Genomic DNA, 11,148 nt, shown 5'->3' with positions numbered 1-11,148 from the left:
GATCTAAACTTTGGCTCCGAAATTGTTGCCGGTGGTTCTGCCTCTACCTACTTTGTGAAATACTCTACCGCCACAGTTACAAACTTTAATTGTCCTTTGGCCAAAGGAAACGGCCCAAGAATGTTGACTCCCCATTGTTCGAAGGGAGCTTAGTAACGAATGGAAGTTAGCTCCTCAGCAGGAGCATGTATGATGTTGCCAAACTTTTGGCACTTGTCGCACTTCCAAACATAATCTGTAGCATCTTTCTTCAAACTTGGCTAGTAGTACCCATACCTTATCAACTTATATGCAAGAGCTAGGGCTCCCTGGTGATTTCCACAAATGCCTTCATGAACTTCAGTCATGGCTTGAAGAGACTCGGAGGGTTTGAGACATCTTAGATAGGGGAGTGTGAAACTTCTGCGGAACAGGACTCCTTCGATTATACAATATCTAGCAGCTCTATATCGAATGCTTCTGGCAAGCCGAGGGTCTGCAGGCAGGTTGCCATTACTTATGTAATCAACTATTGGATCCATCCAGGAGGGCTCGTGGTCGATGTCCATGACACTTAGCCTTTGAGCTATGCTGGGTTCTGCAACCATCTTGATGTGCACGGTTCTATCAAGCCCGTCCACACTCATGAAGACGAGTCTGGATAATGCATCAACTATGGCATTATTGGCTCTTGCCTTCAAAATTTCACAACTTACGAACTGTCTATGGAGGTCCTGTGCTTTCAAACAGTATAAGCTCATCTTCTCGACCTTTCTTTCGAAAGACCCCTCGATTTGCCCGACCACTAGTTGTAAGTCACTGAAAAATTTGACATGCTCCAACTCAAGATTTTTCACAAGTTCCAGGGCAATGATAATGGGTTCATACTCTGCTTCGTTATTGGTGGCCTCGAATTCAAATCTGAGAGTGCACTGTATTTCCATAGTCTTGTCCAGACTTGTGATAATGATGCCGGCCCCCGAGCCCGAGCTATTGGATGCTCCATCAACAAAGATCTCCCATATTTTCAAGGTCATGCTCGGGTCCTTAGCCTGTGTTTTTGAGGATCTCGGAGTGAGTTCTGCTATGAAGTCAGCCAAAGCTTGAGCCTTGATTACAAGTCGTGGCTTGAAATATATGTCAAATTTGCCAAGTTCAATTGCCCATTTGAACAGTCTTCCTGAGATGTCCGACTTCTGAAGTATGTGTCTAAGAGGTTGGTTAGTGAGCACAACAATTGGATGTGACTGAAAGTACGGCCGTAATTTTCTGGCAGCTATTACCAAAGCGAGGGTGAGCTGTTCTGCAAGCGTGTATCGTGTTTCTACATCAAGGAGCACTTTACTTACATAATAGACAAGTTGCTGAACTCTTCCTTTTTCCTTTACCAAGACTCTGCTTTCTGCATTATCAGAAATGGCCAAATACAATAGCAGCGTGTCACCGGGTTCGGGTTTAGTAAGGACTGGAGGCGTGGATAATGTCTGCTTGAGCTCTTGAAAAGCTAAGTTGCATTCCTCGTTCCAGTCAAAGCCTTTATTTTCCCTAAATAGTTTGAAAAAGGTGAAGCACCTGTCCGCTGCCCGGGAAACAAACATGTTCAGTGCTACTACGCGACCTGTCAACTTTTAAATGTCCATTTTGCACTTAGGAGCCTCCATACTTATCAGAGCTTGGATTTTATCAAGATTTGCCTCTATTCCTCTGTGCATGATCATAAAACCCAAGAGCTTTCAAGATGCCACCCCAAATGCATACTTTGTAGGGTTGAGCTTCATGTTGTACCTCTGTAACGTAGCAAACACTTCTTCTAGGTCAGAGACATGACCATTCAGCTGTTTGCTCTTAACCACCATATCATCCATATATGCTTCGACTGTTTTCCCAATTAACTCGACGAAGATCTTGTTTACCAACCTTTGATATGTTGCTTCAGCATTCTTCAATCCAAAGGGCATGACCCTGTAGCAATAGATGGCTGAGTCTACCATGAATGAGGTCTTCTCTTGATCTTCTTCCGCCATGAAAATTTGGTGATACCCCGAAAAAGCATCCAAGAAGCTGTACAGCATATGACCTGACGTGCTGTCTACCGAATTGTCAATCGAGGTAGAGGATAACTGTCTTTGGGACATGCTTTATTCAGATCTGTGAAGTCAATGCAGACTCGCCACTTCCCATTAGTTTTCTTGACAAGAACTACGTTAGCAAGCCAATCGGGATATCGTACCTCTCGAATGAACTGTGGGTTAAAAAGTTTAGCAATCTCCTTTATGATTTCTCGTCTTTCTGGTGCAAATTGCCTATTCCTTTGTTTGTTTCTGGATTTACGTTGAGTCTATGTACTGCTACCTTTGGATCAATTCCAGGCATGTCCTCAACATTCAAAGCGAATACATCAATGTTGTGGGAGAGACAACTTAGTAGTTCAGATATAACTGCTGTATCTAGCCCCTGACCGATTGTCACTCTCCTGCCAGGCTCGAGCTCGACTTTCTCCAATCCTTCCACCGGAGCCAGTCTCCCGTGATTTTCGTGCTCGAGCTCGAGCTGTGTAACTTACATGACGTCGTTCTTAATTTTTCGAATGCTAGTCACGTAACACTGTCGTGCCACTGTTTGGTTGTGTCGAACTACCCCGATTCCATTATTCGTAGGAAACTTCATAGCCAGGTGGAAAGTTGAGACAATAGCTCGAATTCTGTTGAACAGTGGTCTCCCCAGTATGGCGTTGTAGGCCATCGGAGTTTGGACAACTTCAAAAGTGGTGATCTGCATCACCTGTTTACCTTCTGTCCCCAATGTTAAGGGCAACCCGACGATACCTTTCGGGGTGATGACAGCACCTCCGAACCCTTGGAGAGGTTTTTTTGCTGGCTTGAGCTATTTCGATGAGATCCCCATTTGAACAAAGGCTTCATGAGACAGCACATTAGCCGTAATTCCGTTGTCTACCAAAATTTTCTTAACTTCAAAGTTAGCAATGATGGCCAATATGACCAGAGCATCATCATGAGGGAATGCTATGCCTTCCAAGTCTCCTGTTCCAAAAGTGATGTCTTCCGTAGAACCAAGATCTGATTTCGAGATGATTGGAGGTTACCTGGCATATTGTTTACGCCCAGTACTAGAATCTCCCCCCAATCTCTAGCTGCATTTGTAAGTGTCTGAGGGAAGGCCTTACACATTACTGCATCAGGTGCAACATGTAAGTTCATGATATTCGTGTACACATTGAGATGATTGATGGGGTCGGTTGTCCCTTCGTACTCCTTTATCCAATGATATTTGAACCGTCGGGGAGGGGATGCGAGAGGACTTCTGGAGTGAACGGCGTATTGGGGGTGAACCATGTTGCTGCTCGAGTATTTTGTTGCATACTCGCTGCTATCCCTTCTTGAATAATTCTAGCAAATTCAGCAAAGTCCATTGTAACAGACCTTGAACCTGAAGCCACTTGCGATGCTCCTGAAGTTCCAACCGCGGCGTCATTATCAGCTGTACGATGGACTCGAGCTCAGGCGTCTACCATAAAACCACCTTCGGGGGTTGGGATATGCGACAGGTGCAAACTTCTCTGGCTTAACAATTGGGTTAATGCAGCTCCACCTGCTAACGAAGTTCCTCAAAAGCTCCGACGAAAACAATAGCTTGAGGAGGTGCTGGCATCTCCAACGATTCTTCTTGAGGGACATGGCGTTTCTAAGGAGGAAGAGTGTTATTCGGGACTAATGAGCTTGCTGGAGAAAGACATGAACGTGTATTGACCATGGCTTTTGGTAGCAATTCCCACAGACGACGCCAATGATGCTACCAAAAAATAGTAACTGAAAGATCTCGAACTTGATGATAGAACTCCGAACTTTGATGAACATGAACGACCTTCGAATACCTGCAACAAAGGCAACGAGGTGTGTGCTCGTCACCCCTCCGATGCTTAAGTTGGATAGGAAAATTAGTGCGTGAGGCTATAAACTAGAAATAATGAAAAACGTACATCAAGAATGAGCCCGGGTTATGTATTTATAGGTATTGGAGATAGAGTCCTAGAAGGACTTAGCCTTGTGTGATCCTTGTCCTTGTAGGGTAAGGAGACAGTGTTTTATTCCAAGTATTCAACCATTGTTTGAGTCGAAAAGGGAATCTAGCTAGGTAAGAATTGCAAGTTGATAGAATTTGTGTTCCCATAGTTCGTCAAGAAGGACTGAAGAGTTGCCTTACCCCGACCTATTAGGCCCGACCTTGATTTGGTGGTTTTGGGGGATGTCAAGTTCGGGGTTTATTAATTCGGGGGTCAGGGTTAGAGTTTGGGGTTCTATAGATTTGGGGTCATCACTAGTATATCAAACATGTGCATTGCACCTGATCTTATAATGGTGTTACAATACATTTTCTCTGTCTTTGTCCAACCATTTTTGTCTAAGTGCCTGTTTTGTGGTAATTTTCATCCGAATTTTAAGCCATTATTGGATTGCTCTCCGCCGGGATTGTTGACTTCCATTACACTCAAATGCAAACGTGGGACCCACTAATGACAATAAATTAATTTTAATCATCCAAATAGTGGAGCCAAACAGGCGCTAATTATGTATACTGAAATACATCATTGTTACCAACCATTGTTGATAGTAACCCACAGAAGATGGCTATTGATCTCATTCCATGCAATTATTCAAATAAGATATAGGATGAAGCCATGTGTTATAATCGGTGGAGGACAAAAAAAAACTTATCTCAATAATTCGAGGGCCAAAACAACGCCTCAAAGTAGATAGATGAACAAACTATGCCTCAAAGTAGATGGAGGATCAGAGCAATGCATAAAAGTAGATGGAGTGTCAAAACGATGGAAATAAATAGTTAGAGTTTGAGGATCAAAACAATGCTTCTAAATAGTTGGACTAAACATACGCATCTCAGTAGTTAGAGGACCAAAAGGATGCTTCCAAATAGTTGGAGGACCTTAGCATTGTATCTGACTAGTTGGAGGACTAAATTGACACTCCTAAACAGTTTGAGGACTAAAAGAACGTGTCTAAATAGTTGGATGACCAAATGAATACTTCTAAATAGTTGGGGAGCAATGGATCCCAATAGTTTGAGGACTAAAATAATGCTTCCATGTGGTTGGAAAACCAAAATAATGAAACTCAAGAGTTGGAGGATAAAACAACTCTTTTAATTAGTTGGGAGTGCTCTGTTAGTTCTTCTAAATAGTTGGAGCACCAAAGCTATGTGTAACCATAGTTGGAGGAACAAAATGATGCTTTGAGAAATTGAAGGACCAAAAGAATGCTTCTAAGTAGTTCGAGGACAAAAAGATATGCATATCATTAATTGGAGGACTAAAATGACGCTTCTAAGTAGTTTGAGGAACTAAGCTAGTATTTCCATAGTTGGGGGACCGTACAATGCATTTTAGTAGTCGGAAGACAGAAAAAGCTTCTAAATAGTTTAGGACTATAAATACACATCATCAGATTTGGTACACCTAAATAATTCTTCTAAATATTTGGAGGATAAAACATGTGTATCTCAGAACTTGGAAGACCAAAACGAAGCTTCTATAAAGCTGGACAACTAAAAAAACATATCTGAATGGTTAGAGGACCTAACACTTGCATTTAGTTGGATAGTTAGAAGACGAAAATGATGCTTCTAAATAGTTGGAGGATGAAAAGAACAACTCTTTGTAGTTGGAAGATCAAAATGAAAGTCCATAATAGTTAAAGGACCAAAGTAACATAATGTAATAGTTGGAGGATCAAATCGAGCTTTTAAGTAGTTGGGGACCAAAACAACATATTCCAGTGGTTAGTGGACATACACGATGCTACTAAGTAGTTGGAGGACTATGGATATGCATATAATTAGTTTGAGGAACAAAGCAAAATATCTCCTTATATAGGGGACCGAAACCACGTCCCTTAATAGTTTGTGGAAAAAAATGACACTTCTAAATAGTTGGAGGACCAAAATGACCCTTAAAAGTAGGAGGATTACAAGAATGCCTCTCATTAGTTGGAGGATAAAAATGAAGCTTGTAAATAGATGGAGGACTATAAACGTCTCATCTTTGTTGGATGACCAAAACGAGGTTTCATAATAGTCGAAGGACCATAGATGTGCAACTGAATAGTTGGATGGTCAAATTGATGCTTCTATCTAGTTGGAGACTATTACGATACTTTACAATAGTTGAAGGACTAAAAGAATTCCTCGTATTAATTTGATGACCAAAAGGATGCTTCAAAATAGACAGTACCAAGAAAGCCCATTCTAAATAGATGGAGGACAAAAAGAAGGCTTATAATTAGTTCAAGGATGAAAACGACACTTCTATATAGTTGGAGGACCAAAGTGTAGTTTAGTTATGGTTGGTGGATCAAAACGAAGCTTCTCAATAGATTGAGGACTAAATCTATGCTTCTAAATAGTTGGAGGATTAGAATAATTCTTCTAAATAGTTTGAGGTCTTTAACAATGCTTATAAGTAATTGGAGATCTAATTTGATGGAATTCCGTATTTGGTGGATGAAAAAGATGGATGTCAAAAATTATTACCACCAAAATGGCTCATCTTGTTAACTAGAGGACCATAACGACACAACCCAAATTGGTAGAGGAAATAAGGCCTATGCCAATAGTTGGCATATCAAAATGACGCGTCTCCATAGTTTTCAGGTTAAAACTATATATGTCAACAGTTTGAGGATTGTAACGGCCTATTTCAATAGTTGGAGGACCATAACCACGTATAGCAATATATGGAGGACCAGAACGATGCATCTCAATGCGGAAAAGAGACTGATCCCAATAGTTGGAGGAACTAAACTACCATCCCGATAGTGACAGAACTGAAACAACACATCTCAATAGTAAGAGGATCTGAACGATGCATATGAATAGTTTGAGGACCGAAATATTAAACCCAAACAAGAACTCAGCCCATGTCTACATTTAATAAAAACCCAAAATCAGAAGCAAGTGCTAACCATGACTAAGCGAATCTATACCAAATTTTCTCCCAAATCCTAATTTTACCTTGCAACATCAATAGTTTTTCAAATTTCAATTCAAGTAAAGCAATATGAACAAATCAAAATCATCCAAACACTAATTTTGAAATCGAAATATTTCTTGATATTACTCCAAAAGTCGTTGAAATCAAATTGGTGGTGGATTGAATAGAATAAGGCGATGTCTAGGAAGACCATCAGATTTATTCAACTTCCATGATTTTTATTGTTATCGCAAACCAACTGTTAACACCTATTAATACAACCCCGATTACAACTATGTCTAATGATTTTGGACACGGAACTTGCCAAGACTCACTTAGACTTAAAACCTCGTTTCCATATGACATTGTGGGTAATATACCATTGTCTTGTCGATATGTTGACCATAATATATCTGATAAAAGGTTAGACTAATCTGGCAGCAATGTTTCTGTGATGCATCACAGAAATTACAACTTATCTGTAATTTTTTCAGTTTGTCCGTAAGTTATTCCAGTAACATGAGGGTGGCTTTTAAAATTATACAGGCACAGCTCCCTTTTCCTTTTCTGCTTACTGCCAAAGAAGAGAATCGTTTGCACTGAGTATTTGATAAAGCGTTCACAATTATTCTTTTTTCGTTAGGGACTACAGGTAAATTGGGGATCAAAATGATCTTTTGCTTTATTCTCATTTATGTGAAGAAAAGATGTCAAAATTGCAAATTGAAATTTAGCGACATGACTATTTTCCAATCAAATCAATTTTGTGTCCGTCATCTACATATAATATTGAATTTCACGTATGAAAGTGATCAAGCTGAAGTCTGATGAAGTTTTACAGAGATCTTTGGCTCAGCTTACATAATGAGGCTATTCTGGGAATTTTCTTTCCTGTCATTATCTTTTTTTTTTTTTTTTTTTTTTATGCTCTCTGTTGAGCTATTTTGTATCGTGTAGCTTTCCTATTGGTTGAGTTTGTTATGTACAAAGAGGTGTATATTCCTTTTATAGTAGGTCATAGGCTGTATAGGTAGTATATATATAGGCTGCTCCTTCTAAGAATAATCAGTTCGCTCGATTCTTATAATTTCAAATGGAGAATTCTTAATTTCATATATCCTTTAATTTTTTTTTTTTTTTTTTTTTTTTTTTTTTTTTTTTTTTTTTTTTTTTTTTTTTTTTTTTTTTTTTTTTTTTTTCTTTTTTTTTTTTTTTTTTTTTTTTTTTTTTTTTATGCTCTCTGTTGAGCTATTTTGTATCGTGTAGCTTTCCTATTGGTTGAGTTTGTTATGTACAAAGAGGTGTATATTCCTTTTATAGTAGGTCATAGGCTGTATAGGTAGTATATATATAGGCTGCTCCTTCTAAGAATAATCAGTTCGCTCGATTCTTATAATTTCAAATGGAGAATTCTTAAGTTCATATATCCTTTCGCTCCTTCTCTAATCTTCACGCTTGAATTCTTTTATGGTATCAAAGCCAGTGAATCAAATCAACCATGACCACAGAAACTATTTCCACAGATTCTTCTCCTGCTTCTCCACCTACAATTTCGAACCCATTTTTCAATTTCATCGATGTCACCAATCCTTATCGTCTTGACCATGGTGATAATCCATCGATTTCTCTTGTTCCTGAACTTCTTACAGTTGACAACTTTACCACTTGGTCTAGGGTAGTTTGTAGAGCCCTTAGAGCCAAGAACAATTTAGGCTTCATCAGTGGTGCTGTCACCAAGCCAACCAGTCCAGATGATCCTTTGTTTGAGGCCTGGGAGCGTTGCAATGATCTTCTGACCTCCTGGGTGCAGAACTCCATCTCTCCATCTATCAAGTCTAGCATAGCTCTTATGGATGATGCTGCTGTGCTCTGGGATGAGCTGAAAGAGCGATTTACTCAGCAAAATGGCCCACGGATCTTCCAACTCAAGAAGGCTCTTGCTGGCCTGCAACAGGAGCAAGATTCAGTAAGTGTTTACTATGGAAAGCTGAAGTCAATTTGGGATGAGCTCAATGTGTTCGATCCTTTGCCTGACTGCACCTGTGAAAAATTAACTGCTCTCACTAACAGATACCAAAGGGATTGTGTAATACAGTTCTTAATGTGTTTGAACGATTCATACGCGAACTCACGGGACCAGATTTTGCTTCTTGATCCCTTACCCTCAATTGGGAAAGTTTTGTCCATGATACAGCAACAAGAAATGCAGCACCTGATGCTTAGCAACCTGCAATCACCTGACATGATGGCCTTGGCTAGTAGGAAGTCTTATTCTATTCCTAAACCAAACATCAAGCCTAGCCAACCCTTTAAGCGTGATCGTCCTTAATGCACTCACTGTCATGCACCAGGGCATGATCTAGAAGCCTGTTTTCAAGCAGGGAATGCCGAGCCACCAATCTGTATTCATTGCCATATGAGTGGTCATGTAGTTGGGAAGTGCTATAAAATTCATGGGTATCCACCTGGGCATAAGTATTTCAACAAGGGGAAATCTTCTAGATCTTTTGCTAATGTTGTCACTGTAGATCAAGACGAGGATTCTGATTCAAGAGTTGGCCTTACAAAGGGACAGTATCAACAATTACTTTCTTTGTTGCAGCAAAAGGACAGTCCAATAATACCTTCTACTTCCACCAATCCATCCAAGGCAACTTTTCACCCCACAGCTAATACAGCAAAGGGTCCTACCATGTCTGGTATATCTATCTCTTGTTCCACATCTTCTCAAAGACCTTTATTCTCTGCTGAAACCCCTTAGATTATCGACACAGGTGCTACAGACCACATGGTCTGCAGTAGCTCCCTGTTTACCACTATTGTTTCTGAGGTATCTTATTCTGTCAAGATGCCAAATGGTGATTAAGCACCCGTCACACACACAGGAACAGTTCATATCACTGAAAAACTCGTTCTAGAAAATGTTTTATGTGTCCCATCTATTACATTCAACTTGATTTCTGCTAAAAGACTTGCCCACTCACTTATTTGTTGCCTTATCTTCTTTTCTGATTGTTGTTTCCTCCAGGACCTTTCGTCTTGGACAACGATTGGGAAGGGTAAAGTGAAGCATGGACTCTATCAATTGCAACATATTGAAGTGTCTCCTGAAGCTCTTGTTGACAACTTCTCTAAGTTTTAAAATAAAAATGCCTTTGTTTCCACTTCTGTACTTGACGATAGTTCATCTATAGATCTTTGGCATTATAGACTTGGCCATACACCTTTGTCTAGGATATCTTTGATCAATGATCCTGTTGTAAGTACTAAAATTACTGATATAAATGAAAGTCCTTGCTGCATTTTTCCCATGGCTAAACAACTTCGTCTTCCTTTCCCTACCAGCACATACACAAGCACTAGAATCTTTGAACTTATTTCTTGTGATATATGGGGGCCTTGTTCTGTTGCTGCACACGATGGATCCAAGTACTTTCTTACCATTGTGGATCATTTTTCTCGAAGTACTTGGGTCTATCTACTGAAAACAAAATCTAAAACTCGATACTGCACAGAGACATTTTGTAACCTTGTTGAAAACTAATTTGATGTTAAAATCAAGATCTTAAGAAGTGATAATGGGGTAGAATTTAAATGATAGATTTTTTCAATAAAAAAGGGATTTTACATCAAACTGGCTGTGTGGAAACACCGCAGCAAAATGCTATTGTTGAACATAAGCACCAGCACCTTTTGAACATTGCTAGAGCACTTAGGTTCCAAGCTTCACTTCCTATGAAGTTTTGGAATGAATGTGTATTAACTGTTGCTTACATCATCAATGGAATCCCCTCTTCTGTGCTGTCAAATAAAACCCCTTTTGAATTGATTTTCAACAGAAAATCGACCTATAGTCACATGAAAGTATTTTGTTGATTGTGCTTTGCTTTAACGATTTCACAAGGCAGGACAAAATTTGATTCTCGAGCTAGAAAATCTGTTTTCCTTGGTTACCCTTTTGGTGTTAAGGGATACAAGTTGCTTGACCTTGATACCGAGACCTTTTTCATCGCACGGGATGTTGTTTTTCATGAAATAAACTTTCCTTTCCGCACTATCAACCTTACCAACCTGTCACCACAAATTACTGAAAATAATAACTTTTGTCATGTTTCTCCTCAATCATTTCCTCCAATTATTAAGCAGACTAATTCTGATTTCTCCCC

General features: G+C 39.6%; 2 protein-coding genes across 2 annotated transcripts; one reads left to right on the top strand and one right to left on the bottom strand.

Moving 5' to 3' along the window:
* Positions 1–260: 260 nt before the first annotated feature.
* LOC111395179 lies at positions 261–1,577 on the bottom strand. Its single transcript, XM_023021181.1, has one exon. It carries the CDS (start codon positions 1,575–1,577, stop codon positions 261–263), a length of 1,317 nt encoding a protein of 438 aa, XP_022876949.1.
* A 6,903-nt stretch (positions 1,578–8,480) lies between these two features.
* LOC111395178 lies at positions 8,481–9,311 on the top strand. Its single transcript, XM_023021179.1, has one exon. It carries the CDS (start codon positions 8,481–8,483, stop codon positions 9,309–9,311), a length of 831 nt encoding a protein of 276 aa, XP_022876947.1.
* The last annotated feature ends 1,837 nt before the right edge of the window (positions 9,312–11,148 follow it).

The sequence above is a fragment of the Olea europaea genome, chromosome 6 (assembly GCF_002742605.1).
Source record: "Olea europaea var. sylvestris chromosome 6, O_europaea_v1, whole genome shotgun sequence".
Lineage (NCBI taxonomy): Eukaryota > Viridiplantae > Streptophyta > Magnoliopsida > Lamiales > Oleaceae > Olea > Olea europaea.
This window is presented reverse-complemented; position numbering and strand designations above follow the sequence as displayed.

Excerpts from the sequence above, each read along its gene's own strand:
- LOC111395179 (XM_023021181.1), bottom strand. The coding sequence starts at position 1,577 with ATGTTTGTTTCCCGGGCAGCGGACAGGTGCTTCACCTTTTTCAAACTA.
- LOC111395178 (XM_023021179.1), top strand. The coding sequence starts at position 8,481 with ATGACCACAGAAACTATTTCCACAGATTCTTCTCCTGCTTCTCCACCT.